This window comes from Rhinatrema bivittatum, chromosome 10, assembly GCF_901001135.1.
Source record: "Rhinatrema bivittatum chromosome 10, aRhiBiv1.1, whole genome shotgun sequence".
In the NCBI taxonomy this organism is placed as follows: Eukaryota; Metazoa; Chordata; class Amphibia; order Gymnophiona; family Rhinatrematidae; genus Rhinatrema; species Rhinatrema bivittatum.
This window is the reverse complement of record NC_042624.1, coordinates 58938635-58960323: the sequence shown is the minus strand read 5'-3', so window position 1 is coordinate 58960323 and position 21689 is coordinate 58938635. Positions and strand designations below refer to the sequence as shown.

At 42.6% G+C, this 21689-nt stretch overlaps 1 protein-coding gene across 1 annotated transcript in view; it reads right to left on the bottom strand.

Annotated features, from left to right (window-relative positions):
• Nucleotides 1–21689, bottom strand: part of ASPM (abnormal spindle microtubule assembly) — a 201225-nt gene that overhangs the window by 30795 nt on the left and 148741 nt on the right. The window contains 1 exon segment of the mRNA XM_029618399.1: nt 9691–9828. Coding sequence (XP_029474259.1) covers nt 9691–9828 — 138 coding nt within the window.

Genomic DNA, 21689 nt, shown 5'->3' with positions numbered 1-21689 from the left:
ACTATCACCAGAACAGGAAATGAGTAATAACTTTTATAACTGACTTTTTAAAAATATGAGCAACACCAATGCCATCTTTTCCTCCTCCCATTTGGCAAGGGAAGAAGGAAAGAGACAAACAGGTCCTGTTCTATTCTACTCTTCCCATACATAAACCACTGTAATTTCTCTACTTTCAGCGGCCTAGATCGATCTGGAAGGTTTTGTACTTGCAAAACAGGTAAGATTAAATTTCTCTTTCTTTATTATCCTACTATACCTGCTAAATGAGTGGGAAATACCCATGCTTTCCTTATACTTCCCGTTAAGAACACTTCCTCTATTACAGTATCATATTTCGCTCCCAAATACTCCAAGTCTCAAGTGGAATTCAATCTCCTCTTTGAGAAATTCACCATTAAACCGAGCAAAGCAGAGTTGCTTACCTGTAACAGGTGTTCTCTCACAGGACAGCAGGATGTTAGTCCTCACATATGGGTGACATCATCAGGATGGAGCCCAATCACGGAAAACTTTTGTCAAAGTTTCTAGAACTTTGACTGGCACCTACTGGGCATGCCCAGCATAGCACCAACCCTGCATCCAGCAGGGGTCCCCCTTCAGTCTCGTCTTATAGTAAAAATACATGTGAAAAATAAGAAAACGTAACGAACCCAATACTGTGGAGTGGCGGGCAGGTTTCGTTAGGACTAATATCCTGCTGACCTGTGAGAATACCTGTTACAGGTAACAACTCTGCTTTCTCACAGGACAAGAAGGATGGTAGTCCTCACATATGGGTGAGTACTGAGCTGAGGATGCCCGAGCAATGCACCAAATGTACCCAAAGACGTGCAACAGGCACAACAACTGGGGTGAAAATTTGGTTAAAAGGGCACCCTGAACCCTGATGGGTCGGTGGAAGGGTGTTGGTACATTAATCGGCAAATAAGTTGCGTAGGACAGACTGGCCGAAGATGGAATCTTGTCTGCCAGCCTTGTCTAAGCAATAATGGGCTGCAAAGGTATAGAGAGCGCTCCAGGTAGCAGCTTTACAAATGTCAGTAAGTGGCACCAAGCGGAGGTGCACTACTGAGGTTGCCATGGCCCTGATAGAGTGTGCTTTGACACTGTCTTGGAGCAGAATGCCTGCCTGCTGATAGCAAAAAGGAAATACAGTCCACTAACCAGGAGGAGAGGGTCTGCTTTCCTACAGGTTTACCCAATTTGATGGTATCAAAAGAGACAAACAATTGAGTGGACTTTCTGTGGGTGGCTGTATGGTCTAGGTAGAAGGCTAGAGCATGTTTACAGTAGAGAGTATGCAGAGCCTGTTCTCCTGGATTTGAATGGGGCCTGGGAAAGAAGGTGGGTAGTATAATGGTTTGATTAATATGAAACTCCGATACTACCTTAGGCAAAAACTTAGGGTGAGCGTGGAGTACTGCTCGGTCTTGCAGAAGTTTAATGTAAGGCGGGTAGGTGACTAATGCCTGTAACTCACTAACTCTGCGAGCGGATGTGATCGCCAGAAGAAAAATCACCTTCCAGGTGAGATAGCGGAGATCACAGGATTGGAGAGGCTCAAACGGTGGTTTCATGAGCCGCCCCAAAACCACGTTAAGGTCCCAAGAAGGAGCCGGAGGGCGCAATGGATGTTTTAGGTGCAGTAAGCCCCTCAAAAAGCGTGTTACCAGGGATTGTACAGATATGGAGACATCCCCGACACCTTTATGGAAGGCGGCCACCGCACTGACATGTACCCTGATAGAGAGCGTTTTCAGGCCTGACTGACAGGTGCCAGAGATAGTCAAGAAACTTCGCTGTGGATCAAGTGAAGAGGTCGATGCGAGTGAGAGAGCAGATGTTTTCTACTTTGTGGTTGTAGATTGACACAAAGAGGTCTATATGAGGGTAACCCCAGCGTTGGAATATTGAATACGCTACTGTGGGGTTGAGGCACCACTTGTGCAGTTGAAAAGTGCGACTCAGCTTGTCTGCCAAAACATTGTCCACTCCCGGCAAGTAGGTGGCCCTGAGGCACATTGAGTGGGAAAGGGCCTCCGGCCTTATCTATGCAGCTTCCTGACAGAGGAGGTAGAAGCCCATTCCCCCTTGCTTGTTGATGTACCACATGGCCACCTGGTTGTCTGTTTGAATCAGAATGACTTTGTGGGTGAGGTAATCCTGAAAGACCCTGAGAGCATATCTGATTGCCCGAAGCTCTAGGAAATTTATCTGGTGTTTGGCTTCCTCTAGAGACCAGATGTCCTGAGTTTGCAGGTTTGCAACATGTGTACCCCAGCCGAGGTTGGAGGCATCTGTTTAGATCTGGAATTTGTTGCCAGAGGATGTGGTTAGTGCAGTTAGTGTAGCTGGGTTCAAAAAAGGTTTGGATAAGTTCTTGGAGAAGTCCATTAACGGCTATTAATCACATTTACTTATGGAATAGCCACTGCTATTAATTGCATCAGTGGCATGGGATCTTCTTAGTGTTTGGGTAATTGCCAGGTTCTTGTGGCCTGGATTGGCCTCTGTTGGAAACAGGATGCTGGGCTTGATGGACCCTTGGTTTGACCCAGCATGGCAATTTCTTATGTTCTTATGAAACGATTAACTCTTGTGAGGTTCAGAATAGGCCTGAAAGTGCATTACTTCTTTGGAACCATCAAGTGGAATGTATTCCCTAGCCCATGTTATTGGCCAGAAATGGAACTGCTGTTCCTAACTGCAGCAAGCTTTATAAGGCGTAAACAGTACATTTTAGTAATGCTTGACCTTTCAGCGGCATTCGACACAGTTAACCATGACATATTGATAAATAGATTAGAAGAAATAGGACTAAGCAACTTGACAATCAAATGGTTTAAATCATACCTAAATAACAGATACTTCCAAATACAAATCAAAGAAGTAATGTCAGAGAAAATAAACCTTCAAACAGGAGTTGCACAGGGATCTGCCTTATCCGCCACATTGTTCAACATATACATGCTGCTGTTATGTTACCTACTAGCAGGTTTAGGAATTTCGCACTACATCTACGCCGATGATATTCAGTTAATACTCCCAATTGACAACACAATTGAAAAAATACTAAACATAGCAAACATGTACCTAGATATAATAAAACAACTTCTAAACCAAATGGAACTAGTGATCAATATAGATAAAACCGATTTCTTACACCTAGAACGAAAAAACATAACGATCATCCAGAACCCAATTACACTCAACAATAACCAAAAAATGCATCTAGTTGAGAAAGTAAGAAACCTGGGAGTGATAATCGACCCAGAATTAAGTATGAAACAACATATATCTCAAAATGTAAAAGAAGGATACACCAAACTTATGACTCTCAGAAGATTAAAACCATTACTAACGCCCACCAACTTCCGATCAGTCTTAAAAGCCTTAATCTTTTCCAGTACTGATTATTGTAATGCCCTCCTACTGGGCCTGCCATATACCACAATAAGACCATTACAGATTCTACAAAACTCAGCAGCAAGAATTTTAACTGGGAAAAGTAAAAAAGAACATATCACTGAAACCTTAATAGAATTACACTGGTTACCCATTGAACAAAGAATACATTACAAAACTTTATGCACCATTCATAAATTAATACACGACGAAAAAGCAGAGTGGCTGAACACAGCCCTCCGCTTACATACCCCCCACAGAATTCTAAGGTCAGCAAACAAAGCACTGCTAACTATTCCGTCAGTCAAAACAGCCAGATTAACACTATCCCTATCCCTAGCAGGACCGATAATATGGAACACAATGCCGGTAGAAATCAGATTGGAAAGAGACATCAAAACATTCAGAAAAAATTTAAAAACATGGCTATTTAAGCAAGCATACCACAAAGAGAATCAAGAGTAGAACCCAGGGAACTGTTAGGTGCGGTCAAGCAAACCCACACAAACACACTCCTTCCTTCTTAAAGTGTGTCTTCTCTCCTATATTCTAATCTTTTCCTTTATCTTAAACAAGAAAGAACTAAAGTTAAATAACACCAAACTTTTAGCAGAGTTAGAAAAACTAGACATGACTTATAACACTCACCAAACAGTATTTATTATGATATAATGTTACAGTATTTTTTATGGCACCTGTTTAAGAGTTAGAATTCTAGACACTATATTCAACATAGTTTTTGTGCCTTATTGTGAACCGTTGTGATGGCACCCGCTTAACGATGGCATAGAAAAGATTTTAAATAAATAAATAAATAAATACTTCCTTGCTGCCTTCAACTGACAAGGGGAGAAAAAGAAGGCATCTGAAATGGGAAAGACCAGCATGAGAGCATAGTCATTTTGAACAAAATTCAGCACTCACTGGTTTGTTGTAATGTGTGTCCACTATAGATAAAACCTGGCAAGTTTTTCATCCACTGGAATCACTGTAGAGGGGACCTGCTAGTCCTCATTGTGCTAAGTGGACTCCTCTACATAAGCTTGCTCCAATCTCATGAATTTTCTTTCCCTCCATGAAAGGCCTGACTTTTTGTGGTGTCTCAGGATTTTTAAGAATAGTAATTTTGCTCAGGATGGTAAGGTCTTGATTCTTTAAATCTATGTTGCTACACAGGTCCCTTGGTTGCTCTGTGATTATTATCCTCTGGTAATCTCTGGGGCTTTACCTCCCCCAGATCTTTCATCAAAAATCATGCTGTTGAAGGGCAGTTTGCTCAAAATGAGACTGTCATGTTATCACTAACCAATACCTCAACAATAGTAGTCTCTGAACTATGATCATCATGGCCATGGCCTTAACTTTAACCAAAACATACTATGTCTGCCAGGAAAGATACTCCTGGCTCCACCCTTGTCAACTCACTTGACTTGTATGAGCTCCAATTCCCCATCCAAGGCATCCAGAAGCAGTTGTGCCCATCTCAGTAGAGCTCAGGCACATATATCACTCACAAACTGAAGCTTGCAAGGCTAACACCAATGTCTCAAGGGCTTGTTTGAGCAAGGATTCGATTTTCTTAGAATACTTGAAAATCCGCTTTCCCTCCACAGGAATTGTGCTCTTGTGAGCAACAATGGTAACCAGGGTGTCTATTTTATGAGCCCATAAATCATTTACTTAAAAATCATCTTGGACATCAGCTGGAAGAAGATAAAGCTCTCATCACTTTCCTAACCTTTGAACAAGCATCAGAGACTTCCCATTCAACAGTAATCAATTTTCGGACAAGTCTTGTGATTGGGAAAGGAGTTTGTAGGATTCCTGCAGCTGTCCAGAGTGAGATCCCCCTTTAATCTGGATTCTCAATCTGCTGAACAAAAATCTTAAGGATTTTCAGCACTTGTCAAATGAGAAAGACTAACTTCTCTCTTTTAAACAGCCAGAGGACTTCTCAGTATCTGCTGAATTTTCCCTTCCTCCTTATCTGAGACCCCTCTCCCAAACTCCAGCCAACTGGACAAAGGAAAGGATGTCCTGAAGATTCTGGGAGAAGGTCACTCAGGGGAGCTCTGAATTCCCCAAAGAATGCAGAGTTTGGGAGATCTCTTGAATCAGCCCATCTTGTGTCCCCCAGACTTGCCCTGCAGGCCTTGTGCAAAAGGAGTATCAATTCCAGGGAAAAAAAGGACATCTAGCACTGAATTCCCCACCAAAGGAGCCCTGAAGCCTTCCAAACGAAGCACAGATTAAGGAAGACTATGTCCAAGCCCGTCTCTTGCATTCACTGTGCCATTTAAAATAAGAAACTACTACTTACCTGATAATTTCCTTTTCCTTAGCCCGGACAGATGAATTCAGAACCAGTGGGTTATGAATCTCTACCAGCAGATGGAGACAGAGCAAACCTGATGTCACAGTATATATACTCCTGTAATGACATCAGCCTGCCAGTATTCTCTTCAATAGCCAACTGTAGACAGACTAGCAAAAACTTGATTAAAAACAGATAACCATTTCAATACTCAAAAGGGAACACGGAGCTCAGGCAAGAAATGTATTAACACTAGTCTAGGAAATGCACTAACACTCACCAGTAACCCCTATAGCATGTAGCCACTCAGGAGGATCATAACATAATTATTCAGCAGCCAAGAGTGGAAAGCTGAATTTATCTGTCCAGGCTAAGGAAAAGGAAATTATCAGGTAAGTAGTAATTTTTTTTATTTCCAAGAGTCCAGATAGATGAATTCAGAACCATGTACCCAAGCTACTCCAGAATAGGGTGGGAGGCTGCCCATGATCCTGTCAAAACCACATGTGCAAAGGCTGCATCCTCTTTGGCCTGCACATCCAGATAACAATACCTGGAAAAGGTGCATAAGGATGACCATGTCGCACCTTGGCAAATGTTGTCAGGAGACAACAGTCTAACTTCTGCCCATGATACTGCCTGAGCCCTAGTGGAATGAGCCCTAACCTGACTAGGTAACGGCTTTTCAGCATCCACATATGCAGCCGTGAGTACCTTCTTAATCCAGCGAGTTATTGTAGCCCATGAAGTTGGGTCACCTTGCTCTCTACCATCTTGGAGGAAAAGCAGGCTCTCCGTCTTCCGGAAAGGCTTAGAAATCGCCAGGTACCTGAGGATATGTCTCTTGTCATCCAAGGATCGCAACAGACGATACTCCTCCGCATCTCTTTCCCTGTCCAGAAACAGCAAGGAAATGGACTGATTCAAGTGAAAATTTGAGACCACTTTTGGCAAAAAAGAAGAAACAGTACGCAGCTGTTTCACTCCTGGAGTCACTCAGAGGAATGGCTCCCGGCAAGACAAGACCAGCAGCTCGGAAATTCTGACAGAACAAATCACCACCAGAAACACCATTTTCAAAGTCTGTAACTGCAAAGAAAGGTTACGCATCAGCCTAAACATTGGGCCCGCTATGAAATCCAACATCAAATTAAGACTCCACAAGGACACTGGTAATTGCAAGGGAGGACGAAGATGTTTTACTCCTTTCAAGAAGCAGGCCACATCTGGATGAGCAGATAAGGGACCACCATTCACTTGACCCCTGAAACAAGCAAGGGCCACTACTTGCACCTTTAAGGAATTAAGGGCCAACCCTTTATTCAATCCATCTTGCAAAAATTCCAAAATGAGCGGGATCTTAACTGAAAAAAACATCGCGATCTTCGCACCAGGCCTCAAATACTCGCTAAACCCAGACATAGGTTAAGGAAGTGGAGAACTTTCTTGCTCTTAGCAAGGTGGAAATCACTGCTGTAGAGTAACCACACTTCAGCAAGTGAGCTCTTTCAGGGGCCATACCGTAAGACAAAACAGAGTCGGATCTTTGTGGAGAACAGTTCCCTGTCGCTACTTATTCCTGTGTGACGGACGTCGGAGGGGTGAGTCTATCAGGAACTGCTGCAGATCCGCATACCAAGGTCTCCTGGGCCAATCTCTGAATCATTCTGCTCAACACGGACCATGGAGGAAAAGCATACAGCAACTTGTCTTCCGGCCATTTCCGCATGAGAGCATCAATACCCAACGACTTTGAATCTCTCCTGCAACTGAAGAATCAAGGAACCCCTTTTGTAATTAGCCTCTGGGTTCCCCCAATCAAGATTAATCAATTATTGAATGGCCTCCATCTCTTTGGCTCAGATACAGTGTCTGTCACAGGAACTCCGAGCATTTTGAAGGTCTGGGATATCAGAGCTGGCAGTTCATCTCTATGAAAGAACCATAGCATAGTTCTAAACAGTTCTAATCCTGGAGGAATTTCACCATCCTCAAGACAGTCAGGATCAGTGTCATCATCCATGCCATCTGGACCTCTATTGGGAAGTCCCGCTGCCGCTCTAGGAGTATTCCGGTGCTTAACAGTAGATACCGGCCAGGATCCTACCTGCGAACTGCTCTATGAATGCTAGAGATGGCTGAAGATTGTACCTGGATAAAGGATTGCAAACCCTGGACAAACTCTACCCATAAAAATGTAGAAGGATCCAATCCCGGAGGCACTTGAGGCGTACTCATTGAGATACCAACCCCTGCTGAAGAACCAATTAGGGGAATTCCAAATTCAGGTGCCCCACCTTAGCCAACTTGACCCAAGTCCATATCTGGCTGGGAAGAAACAGGATTAGTGAAATCAGGGGAGGGTGTGTGTACCTAGCAATGTGTACCTAGCTAGTGCTTAGTATAAACAAAAAAAATCCCTAAAAAGGGGAAGGAAAAAGCACCTATGTAGTTTTATAATGTTGGAAATTACAAAAAAAATTTTTGTTTTACTATATTAAAAATACATATATGTATTAGAAATATTTATAAAAAATGTTTAACATACAATACATATTCATACAAAAAAGTTTTCATACAAACTCATTTTTGTATGAAAACTTTTTTGTATGAATAATATGTATTGTATGTTAATCATTTTTTATAAATATTTCTAATACATATGTATTTTTAATACAGTAAAAAAAATACTGTGAGGTCAGTTTGCTCCATCTCCATCTGCTGGTAGAGGTGCATAACCCCCTCGATCTGGATTCATCTGACTGGACTGGACACTAAAATATTTCTTTTATTTCTCCTTCTAAAATCTGAAGCAATCCCCAGTAGGGAGATGCAAGTCCAACATCTGCTGGAGATGAAGAATACTGGCAGACTGATGTCATTGAAGGAGTATATATATTGTGACATCAGTTTTGCTCCTTCTCCATCTGCTGGTAGAGGTGTATAACCCACTGATTCTGAATTAATCTGTCTGGTTGCTAGGAAATGGTGGCATCCTCCAAAAGAAAATTGTCTCTGGGTGGTCCCTCCTGCCCCAGCAGTCTGAGCTCTGACCCCTGATCTCCTGCACTGGGGAACATTGGTATTTATTTATTTAAGGTATTTTTATATCGGCATTCATGAAGCGTTCACATCATGTCGGTTTACATAAAAACAGGGGTGCAATGAATACAATACATAAAAACAGGGGTGCTATGGTATGTAGGCAGTTCCATTCTTCACCCACCCGTAGCTGCTGCATACTAACACAATGGGCACATAGAGGAATTATGGTGATAGACCTCATATGTGTGGCACTTTCATCAGCCCTCCATGCTTCCCTCTCCCCTGCAGCAGTCATTGGAATCTAAATTGGCCCAAGCAATTGGTCCTTTAAACAGAAAAGGAACAGGGCCAGAGCCTACAATATTGGAGGAAGCTGAGATGGAGGGAGGTGGAAACCCCACCCCCCCCCCAATAGACTACAGCCCCAAGAGGAAAATTTCACAGACTCAGGAACTCTGTGGCTATCTGAGTCTACTTTCTGGGCTCTACCAGGACCTCCAAAGGACCATCAAACAGGAGCCCATCAATTACACACATTCAGATAGGTCTGTACTTGCTGATAAGGTTTGCTGCTGCACAAGCTCATATACTGTGAGTGCTGACACAGAAAACTTGTATGTCTCTGTTTGCAAGTAAGAAGGCCTAACCAATTCATCTTGATTGGTAAAGCAGGATAAGCAAATGGCAATTAATGAAACCAGTTATTCTCAGATTACATTTTAGCTTTTTTTTTTTTTTTTAAAAAGCTTTTGAATCAAATATTGCCATTAAAAAATAAATCCACCTCACACACTACCTAGAGATGAATACATTGCCATTAATTCAACAAACGATATTGGGAGACTGCATTTTTTTTTTTTTTTACAAAAGCTATAGCTGTAGTTTATGAAATTGGATTAAAGCCATATTACATCTGTTCTTACCTGAATATAGATAACCATATTGATATGTTTATGTGCATGTTTCAGTGCTAGGTGAACTCTGTACTTTCTTTGAATTTTGAGAGCACATAGATGATGATATGCAGCAGATGTAAACCGAAATATCCTCTCAGCTTTCATCTGTTTTACAATATAAGAAAAAGGAAATAGACAGAAGCACTTTAATTATGCTTGACCTTAGTTAAAAGGCTGAAGCAACTGCCATATTTGAAATCAAGAATTTTTTCACTATTACAGAACAGGTTATGAATGCAAAGTTGGTTTTTTTTTTTATTTTACTTTCTCTGGAATACTAGAGAGCTGTTAAGCATAGGCACTTAAGAATCTTGATCTATATGAACTCCTGGTCCTCTTTCAACCTAAGCAACTATGAAATTATAACAATATTCAAAGTTGGAGCTATTCACTATTCTCTACATGTGAGGAAACTAAAGCTAATTATCTCAAAGGAAATAGGTTAAAAAGTATTAAAAGAAGCAGTACCCAAGGCGTGCTTATCAATAGTTTATTATTTTTCTTGTAGAGATAGCTGCTTCTGCCTCCCAATTTCTAATTTATTTTTACTTATAATTTAAATGTCAGAAAATGATATATATGAAATGGAATACATATGTATAAGAGTAATTATATACCTTAAATGACACTGTATTTTCTGTAAGGAAGTTATCCTGGTAATTGTTCAAAAATTTGAAAAAAGAAAAAAAATAAAAGCTAATTCAACAGCTATAAGAACATAAATGCCGTACAGGGTCACTCCAAGGTCCATTGAGCCCAGCATTCTATCTCCGATAGTGGCCAATCCAGGTCACAAGAACTTGGCAGATGCCCTAAACTACATCTATTTTCTGTTAGTCCCTCCCAGGGATAGTAATAGATTTTAGTTGACTTGGTTAACAATGCCAACGCATAAGAACATAAGAAATTGACAGACCGGGTCAGGCCAAGGGTTCATTAAGCCCAGCATCCTATTTCCAACAGTGTCCAAACCAGGCTACAAGTACCTGGCAAGTACCCAAACACTAAACAGATCACATGCTACTGATGCCAGTAATAGCAGTGGCTATTCCCTAAGTCAACTTGATTAATAGCAGTTAATGGACTTCTCCTCCAAGAACGTATCCAAACCTTTTTTAAACCCAGCTACACTAAATGCACTAACCATATCCTCTGGCAACAAATTCCAGAGCTTAATTGTGCATTGAGTGAAAAATAATTTTCTCCGATTAGTTTTAAATGTGCTACTTGCTAACTTCATGGCGTGTCCCCTAGTCCTTCTATTATATGAAAGAGTAAATGACTGATTCACATCTACCCATTCTAGTCCTCTCATGATTTTAAAGACCTCTATATCCTGCCTTAGCCTTCTCTTCTCCAAGCTGAAGATCCCTAACCTCTTTAGCCTTTCCCCATAAGGGAGCTGTTCCATCCCCTTTATCATTTTGGTTGCCCTTCTCTGTACCTTCTCCAGTGCAACTATATAGTTTTTGAGATGCGGTGACCAGAATTGTACACAGTATTCAAGGTGCAGTCTCACCATGGAGTGATACAGAGGCATTATGACATTTTCCGTTTTATTCACCATTCCCTTCCTAATAATTCCTAATATTTTGTTTGCTTTTTTGACTGCTGCAGCACACTGAGCTGACCATTTCAATGTATTATCCACTAAGATGCCTAGATATTTTTTCTGGGTGGTATCTCCGAATATGGAACCTAACATCGTGTAACTACAGCATGGGATATTTTTCCCTATATGCAACACATTGCACTTGTCCACATTAAATTTCATCTGCCATTTAGATGCCCAAACTTCCAGTTGGCAAGGTCCTCCTGCAATTTATCACAATCGCTTCTTATTTAACTACTCTGAATAATTTTGTATCATCTGCAAATTTGATAATGTCACTTGTTGCATTCCTTTCCAGATCATTTATAAATATATTGGAAAGCACAGATCCAAGTACAGATCTCTGAGGTACTCCACTGTTTACCCTTTTCCACTGAGAAAACTGACCATTTAATCCTACTCTCTGTTTCGTGTCTTTTAACCAGCTTATAATCCATGATAGGACATCACCTCCTATCCCATGACTTTTTAGTTTTCTTAGAAGCCTTCATATCATTGCAATATAATTTGTACCCTGATATAGCAGTGTCCCATTGGTTATCCTCCTTCCACCAGGTCTCTGAGATGCCAATTAATTGGTTGTTCTCCTTCCACCAGGTCTCAGAAATGCACTATTAAGCTTTAGAATTCATTACCGGAGGATGTGGTTCAGGTAGTTAGTGTAACTAACTACCTGAACCACATTTTTTCACATATCACACCGGTGATATGTGAAAAATAATATAATATACATATCAATATATAATATATTGATATATATATAATATAATATACATAAAAATAATATAATATACATATCACACCGGTTTGTAAACCGGTGTGATATGTATATTATACAGGAACATTCGGTATATAAAAACCAAAAATAAATAAATAAATAAATAACGGGGTTTAAAAAAAACCAAACACAAATTCCTGGACGTAAAGTCCATAATCTGTTATTAACCAAGCAGACAAAAAAAAAAAAATAAGAAAGCAGGGTTGTTTACTTGTAACAGGTGTTCTAGGACAGCAGGAAGTTAGTCCTCACAAGTGGGTGATATCATTAGATGGAGCCCAGCACACTGAGCATGCCACTATCCAAGCATCCATGCAGGGTCCCTCTTCAGTCTCGTAATATAGAATTACCAAAAATAAAATAAACTTGGAAAAAACCCAACTCTGCAGGGTGGCAGGCAGATTTCCTGAGGACTAACATCCTGCTATCCTAGGAGAACATCTGTTACAGGTAAGCAACTCTGGTTTCTCCTAGGACAAGCAGGATGGTAGTCCTCTGGAGGAGATGGCTCAGAGGGCAGATCCTTGGAATCATCCGAGGATATGGAAGCCTCGACTCCACAAAGTCATAAGGGGCATAGTCAACACTCAAGATTGCCCAGACACACCAGTGGAGGAGCCTTACTTGCACTCTTGGGGCTGGGCACAGAGAGCCCCGAGGGCACCAGTGGCATCGATGGACCTGGCAGCCCGGGCAATGCTGGCCACGGAGTTGGCTGTGGAATAGAATCACCGGTCCCAACGGCCCTCCCTCAGAGGAATCTCTGATGGGAATGGTGTACGATTGAGGTTGCACTGGTGTCTCCCATGGCAGTGAAAGTCTCCAGGACACAGGCAAAGGCTGCAATGGCAGTGCTCAGAGGAGCAAGTCCAACCACTCCAGCAACGGTGCCTGCACTGACGACTTAGGCTCCGGTGGAGGTGGTGGCCCCGAGGGGGCCAGTGGCTCAATACCTTGTAGGGCTTGGTCAACCTACAACTGCACTCGGCGCTCCAACTCCTCCTCAAATGCTGCCGATAACAGGACAGCTTGAGGAGGCGGCGGCATGACCTGTGTGCACTGGTGCCCGGCAACAGAATCGGTGGGGACCAATGGAGGGCAACACCTCCTCTGCAGGGGGCTACTTCGGGGGCATTTCGGCTGATGCCTGTGCCTTCCCAAGCTTGGAGTCGTGAGAAGACTGTGACCAATGCTGGTGTTTCAACTTCTCATAATTCTTGGCCAGGACTTTCCCCGGCATCGAGGAAGATGGCGACGACCCAGGCCTAGAATGGGAAGAAACGGAAAGAAGCTGATCCAACATCTAATTCGACCTGGGGAACCGGTGGAGAAGACGACAGAACAGGGGCATCGGCATAAACCAGAATATGTCATAGAAGAAACTAACCGACGAGCGGTTGATGGCTGGCGGCCAACGGTAGACAGCACCATCGGTAATGGACTGCAAAGAACGGGGAACTTACCTTGATGCCCTCTAACTAAGGCCAGGAAGAATAGAGGGTCCCGGCGAGGAAAAAAAACCGAGAAACTCGAATGTGGCAGTTTTCCAGAGAAAAACCCAGCATAAGCTCCACATCTGCGAGATGATAGCTCCATGGTAAAGAAGAGACTGAAGAGGGACCACACGTGGATGAGAGGGTAGTAGCATGCTGGGCATGCTAAGTGTATCAGTCAAAGTTTCTAGATCAGATGTCACCCACTTATGAGGACTACCACCCTGCTTGTCCTAGGAGAAATAGACATTACTTATCCTTGCCTGATAGCAACATGGGATCTATTTACTGTTTGGGATCTTGCCAGATACTTGTGATCTAGATTGGCTACTGCTGGAAACTAGATACTGCTGAAGGCCACTGTACCTGATCCACTGGTGGTGCATCCTGGTCCAGCCAAAGACAACAGGAGCAGAGAAGCTTGGAGTTCTGAAGCTCAAGGAGCATATTCAAAATTCACACACCTGCTTTTCTTACTGATTGGCTCTCCTAATCTCTCGCACTGAGGACAAATCTCCCAGGGCAACTGCCCAGGAGGGAAGGGTTAGGCCCGCCATCATAGTTGGTGATTCGATTATTAGAAATGTAGATAGCAGGGTGGCTGGTGGACGTGAGGACCGCCTGGTAACTTGCCTGCCTGGTGCGAAGGTGGCAGACCTCACGCGTCACCTAGATAGGATTATAGACAGTGATGGGGAGGAGCCAGCTGTCGTGGTACATGTGGGCACCAACGACATAGGAAAATGTGGGAGAGAGGTTCTGGAAGCCAAATTTAGGATTTTAGGTAGGAAGCTGAAATCCAGAACCCCCAGGGTGGCATTTTCTGAAATGCTTTCTGTTCCACGTGCAGGTCCCCAGAGGCAGGCAGAGCTCCAGAGTTTCAATGCGTGGATGAGACGATGGTGTAGGGAAGAGGGATTCAGCTTTGTAAGGAATTGGGGAAACTTTTGGGGAAAGGGGAGACTTTTCCGAAAGGATGGGCTTCATCTTAACCAGAGTGGAACAAAGCTGCTGGCACTAACTCTCAAAAAGGAGATAGAGCAGCTTTTAAACTAGAACAAGGGGGAAAGCCGACAGTCACTCAGCAGTGCATGGTTCGGAAAAATGTATCCTTGAAGGATACTAATGAAACAGGAGAGTTAGGGCATCCCAACAGAGAGGTTCCACTAAAAGCAAACATAGTTCATATGCCTATATGTAAAAAAAAATCACCAAAGCTAATGATTTCTGAATTATCCCAAACAACTGAAAAGCAGGTTGTTAGAACAAGCAAAAACCACACTTTGAAATGTCTGTATGCCAATGCCAGAAGTAAGATGGGAGAGTTAGAGTGTAAAGCAGCAAATGATGAGATTGACATAATTGGCATCACAGAGACTTGGTGGAAGGAGGATAACCAATGGGACAGTGCTATATCAGGGTACAAATTATATTGCAATGATAGGGAGGATCAACTTGGTGGGGGTGTGGCACTTTATGTCCGGGAGGGTATAGAATCCAACAGGATAAAGATCATACAAGAGAGTAAATGCTCAGTAGAATCATTTTGGGTAGAAATCTCATGTGTGTTGGGAAAGAGTATAGTGACAGGAGTATACTACCATCCACCTGGACAAAATGGTCAGACAGATGATGAAATGCTAAGAGAAATCAGGGAAGCAAACCAATTTGGCAGTGCAATAATAATGGGAGATTTCAATTACCCCAATATTGACTGGGTAAATGTAACATCAGGACTTGCTAGAGACATAAAGTACCTGGATGTAATAAATGATTGCTCCATGGAGCAATTGGTTCAGGAACCAACAAGAGAGGAACTATTTTAGATTTAATTCTTAGTGGAACGCAAGATATGGTGAGAGAAGTAACGGTGGTGGGGCCACTTGGCAACAGTGATCATAACATGATCAAATTTAAACTAATAACTGGAAGGGGGACAATAAGTAAATCTGCAGCTCTAACACTAAATTTTAAAAAGGGAAACTTTGATAAAATGAGGAAAATAGTTAGAAAAAAACTGAAAGGTGCAGCTGCAAAGGTTAAAAGTGTTCAACAGGCTTGGACATTGTTTAAAAATACAATCCTAGAGTCGCAGTCCATAGGCATTTGGCGCATTAAGAAAGGTGGAAGGAAGGCAAAACAATTACCGTCATGGTTAAAAGGTGAGGTGAAAGAAGCTATTTTAGCCAAAAAAACATCCTTCAAAAATTGGAAGAAGAATCCATCTGAAGAAAATAGGATAAAACATAAGCATTGTCAAGGTAAGTGTAAAACATTGATAAGACAGGCGAAGAGACAATTTGAAATGAAGTTGGCCATAGAGGCAAAAACTCATAATAAAAACGTTTTAAAATATATCCAAATGAAGAAACCTGTGAGGGAGACAGCTGGACCATTAGATGACAGAGGGGTTAAAGGAGCTCTTAGGGAAGATAAGGCCATTGCAGAAAGACTAAATGAATTCTTTGCCTCCATGTTTACTAATGAGGATGTTGGGGAGATACCAGTTCCAGAGATGGTTTTCAGGGGTGATGAGTCAGACGAACTGAACGAAATCACTGTGAACCTGGAAGATGTAGTAGGCCAGATAGACAAACTAAAGAGTAGCAAATCACCTGGACCGGACGGCATGCATCCTAGGGTTCTGAAGGAACTAAAAAATGAAATTTCTGATCTATTAGTTAAAATTTGTAACCTATCATTAAAATCATCCATTGTACCTGAAGACTGGAGGGTGGCCAATGTAACCCCAATATTTAAAAAAGTCTCCAGGGACGATCCGGGTAACTATAGACCAGTGAGCCTGACTTCAGTGCCGGGAAAAATAGTGGAAACTATTCTCAAGATCAAAATTGTAGAGCATATAGAAAGACATGATTTAATGGGACACAGTCAACATGGGTTTACCCAAGGGAAGTCTTGCCTAACAAATCTGCTTCATTTTTTTGAAGGGGTTAATAAACATGTGGATAAAGGTGAACCGGTAGATGTAGTGTATTTGGATTTTCAGAAGGCGTTTGACAAAGTCCCTCATGAGAGGCTTCTACGAAAACTAAAAAGTCACGGGATAGGAGGCGATGTCCTTTGGTGGATTACAAACTGGTTAAAAGACAGGAAACAGAGTAGGATTAAATGGTCAATTTTCTCAGTGGAAAAGGGTAAACAGTGGAGTGCCTCAGGGATCTGTACTTGGACCGGTGCTTTTCAATATATATATAAATGATCTGGAAAGGAATACGACGAGTGAGGTTATCAAATTTGTGGATGATACAAAATTATTCAGAGTAGTTAAATCACAAGCAGACTGTGATACATTACAGGAGGACCTTGCAAGACTGGAATATTGGGCATCCAAATGACAGATGAAATTTAATGTGGACAAGTGCAAGGTGTTGCATATAGGGAAAAATAACTCTTGCTGTAGTTACACGATGTTGGGTTCCATATTAGGAGCTACCACCCAGGAAAAAGATCTAGGCATCATAGTGGATAATACTTTAAAATTGTCGGCTCAGTGTGCTGCAGCAGTCAAAAAAGCAAATAGAATGTTAGGAATTATTAGGAAGGGAATGGTTAATAGTACGGAAAATGTCATAATGCCTCTGTATCGCTCCATGGTGAGACTGCACCTTGAATACTGTGTACAGTTCTGGTCACCGCATCTCAAAAAAGATATAGTTGCGATGGAGAAGGTACAGAGAAGGGTAACCAAACTGATAAGGGGAATGGAACAGCTCCCCTATGAGGAAAGGCTGAAGAGGTTAGGGCAGTTCAGCTTGGAGAAGAGACGGCTGAGGGGGGATATGATAGAGGTCTTTAAGATCATGAGAGGTCTTGAACGAGTAGATGTGACTCTGTTATTTACACTTTCGAATAATAGAAGGACTAGGGGGCATTCCATGAAGTTAGCAAGTAGCACATTTAAGACTAATCGGAGAAAATTCTTTTTCATTCAACGCACAATAAAGCTCTGGAATTTGTTGCCAGAGGATGTGGTTAGTGCAGTTGGTGTAGCTGGGTTCAAAAAAGGTTTGGATAAGTTCTTGGAGGAGAAGTCCATTAATGGCTATTAATCAATTATACTTAGGGAATAGCCACTGCTATTAATTGCATCAGTAATCACCAACAAACCTCTTTCCCTTCTTACACAATTCTCCAACTTTTGCTGATTTCAAGGGAAAACCTTGCTCAGTGGTTTTTGTACGGAGGCTTAATGTAAGGATAACCGATTTGCAGTTATCCTTTTTGTTCGCCCCCGTCTATTATTCTTTATTATTTTACAAAATGTCTCCTTTTTTATTATTTTTCTAATATTTATTCATGAAACCCCTTCTCCCCGGCTGCTTATCCGACCCACTGTGCTTTCTTATTATTATATACTTATCAAGGCCGCCGCCCTTATTACTTCTCATGGGTTCGGATCTGCCCGTCCGACATTGGCCATGTTTCGGCAAGACAAGAACGGAAGGCGTCGCTCACTTTATATACGGAACATTAAAAAGTGATATCGATACTGTGAACCCGGTTTTGGACACAGTGGCAAATTCTCCCGCAGTCCCTGAAGCAGGCACATGGTGCCGAAACATGGCCAATGTCGGACGGGCAGATCCGAACCCATGAGAAGTTATAAGGGCGACGGCCTTGATAAGTATAGAGATAGGACTTGGGATAGTTGATGAACCCTAGTGATGCCAGCACCTGGATGGTCGAGCGAATGGACACCTCGGCCCCTGCCCAAGAAGTATTCTTGACCATTCAATCACCCAGGTAAGGGAAAACATGGGCTCCCAGTCTTCAAAGATGCACCACCACCTTGGTCAGGCATTTTGTGAAAACAAGTGGGCTGACTCTAGCCCAAACAGCAAAACATGTCACTGGAAGTGATGCTGCCCCACCACAAATATGAGATACTTCCTGTGATTGTGGAAGATCTTGATGTGAGTGTATGAATCTTTCAGATCCAGGGAGCATAGCCATTTCCCTTTTGCAACAAGGGGGATCTTGAAATTTTGTCTTCTGAGAAAATTGTTCGAGGCCTTGGGTCTAGGATGGGATGGAGTCCTCCTGTTTTCTTAGGAATCAGGAAGTAACAGGAATAAAATCCCCCCCTCCCCCCACACTGGTGGAACGGGCTCAACCACCTTAGCCAATAAGAGGAAGGAGAGCAAAGAGATGAGTACTACTTGATGCACTACCTGGTCCTCAATGTAGACTCTGAGAGCAATTAGGCGGTGTTCTCAAAAGGTTTAATTTGTACCTTCCGTGGACAATAGACAAGACTCACTACTCTGAGGTTATACTGGGCCACCAGCTCACGTAGAACGGCAGCCTCACCTTTGATTGGGGAACCCATCATCTTGGGTATGGCAGACTTGGCTATGTTCCCCAAGATCCAGTCATAACCCCGTCTCAGGAGTTGACGGGGATGCTAGCTGGCGCTTCGAGGTTCCCTATTGCTGCTGCCAGGATCAAGGTGGCAGAGGGTAGTATTTCCTTGGGCAGAAGATAGACTTCCTCTGGCCAGACCTCGAAGATTTCCTCGCAGAGAAGGATGGGTCCTGGGTGCCGGTGGGGAGCTGGAGTGTTGCATGGTACTCCCACTTTTGAGCCAATGTGTCTTTCACCTCATCTCTGAAGATATTCTCTCCAGTACCTAGCATTTCACTGAGTTGTCTCTGCAGTTCCTGACAGAGATTGGATACCTGCAGTCAAGCAAGTCTATGAGCACCAATCCCAGGGGCACAGACCTTCAATGATGTCTCAAAAACATTGTAGATCGACCTGACCCTGTAATTCCACACCCCAGACCCTTATACACCAGCAACTGAAATGTGTCCTGCTGCTCCTGAAGCAGCTACTCGTCCATATCCTGCACTTGCTTCAGTATGTCCCGCATATATTGGCTCATGTACAGCTGGTAGGCCGCTATGGAGGCAATAAGCATAGCGCCCTGAAAGACTTTCCTACCAAGAGCATCCATGGTCCTCTGATCCTTCACCGAAGGCGCCAAGGAATGGGTCTGAACGTGCTTGGCCTTTTTGAGAGTGGAGTCAACCACCACAGACTGGTCAGGTAGCTGATGCTTGTCAAATCTGAGAGCCTTGTGGATGAAATAAATTGCGTCCACCTTCCTATTGATCGGAGGAACTGAGAGGGGGTGTTCCCATATACTCATCAGTAACTTCACAAGGATCTCATGTACTGGGACTGTCATGATCTTCCTTGAAAGGCTCCAAGTACTGGAGGATATCCAGCATCTTGTGCCGGGTATGCGCCTCAATCCGTAACTGAAATGGGATAGCCACAGCTATCACATGGACAAATCCTGCAAAGGAAAGGTTTTCTGGAGACTTCCTTCTATTGTCATGAAGAGAAGGTTCCAAGGGGAAACCATCACACACATCGTCAGAAACATCGGAGAAGTCATCCTCCCAGGTATCATACAAGCCCTCATCCTCACTACCCGAAGGAGGGAACGGGGCCCTAGGTGCTCGATCTCTAGCCAGCAGTATATACTGACTCAACTTGCCATAGTCCCCAGCTGAGCTTCCTCCTCCAAGGAACAGTGGACAAGCACCAGATTGGCAGGTGGTGCCCCAGGTGGCCCACCAGATATTGATGCTGGCCGAGGAACAGACACAGGCTGCACCTGTAACACTGATGAGCATATGCAGGGATTCCAATACTGTTTCAAGGAGGGTCAGTGCCAGTCTTGGTGCCGTCAGTTCCCCAGCACCAAGGTTCCGCACTACCTTCTCCACAGCCAGCAGAATGCTCCTTTCCACCTCCTCCTCGAAGAGCGCTGACCCCATGACTTACTGGGACCCAAGCGGTGTAATTACATCCTATTTGGAACAGAGGGGGGACTGGTGGTGGGCATCGAACCAGTGGAGACCATCATGTACCCCGGGTATCAATAAAGAGTTGGCTTTCCTACCCATGGGGTTGCTTTGGGGGCATTTACAGCAGAAGCTGTTGCATCCCTATGCCCTGCACCATGTATTGACAGGGACTGATGCAGATGCTTATACAACTTCCCTCAATGCTTGGATTAGTTCTTCCCTGGTGCAGAGACTGAAGATGATGAATCTGTCTTCAACCTGGGGGAACTTAAAACTAAGCTAGCACATTCATCCACATACAACACAATAAAAACATTGCATGAAGTTTGAAAAATTAATGCATAAATGTTTCTTTCATGTTTGTGTAATTATACATTCAATATTTTAAATACAAATATGCAAAAATCACATATATCATAATTCAACAAGTTTAGAATTCATCTGTAATAGGTCCGACAAAAGATATCTTCGTTTCGCCTCTGTTATCTTGAGGCTTCCTCAGGGACTATTTTAATAGCGTTATACTTGCAGTCATGCACTGCAAAAAATAACAAAGCCATTATAAATCTTAATAGATAATGTATCATAATATACTAACTCACACCTAAATATTCCAATCTTGTATCAACATAATGATTCCTACCAGTATTAAAAAATGTGTTTTTAATTAACATTTTATGATGAAAATTTTTAATAAATATAATAAATCAACTCATACACTGAACTGGCCCTATAAAGCTCCCACCATCTACCTAAACAAACCCTATCCCTATACGCACTACTCTTAAACGGCTTCACATCCTGCGTTCAAGCCACAGGCTACAATTACCACAGCCTCATATCCACAAGTTCAAACAAAACTTCAAATGCTAAAACACTCTCATTGTTAACTTGTTTCCATTAGAATCCAACTCACATTGCCATGTTCAATTCACTGCAGCCAAATTCGGACACCCGAATGTTGTAACATATCTATAAGAAGGTATTGTCGAAAGCTGGATAATTCAAAACTGCCGTTCCTGTGGCATACATTCTTCAATTTATAATACAATTGCGCTTTCTCTTGACGACAAAGCAAAAAAATTATTTTTGCCACATCAACCGGCCCACATATTCAAACTGTCATGACGCTGTAATGATATAAAACCAAAGCATTAAAACCAACCTCAACAAGATGTTACTTTCATAACTTACTAGAACATAATACCGCCACCATTATCCCGTACTCACATTTCCTCGGA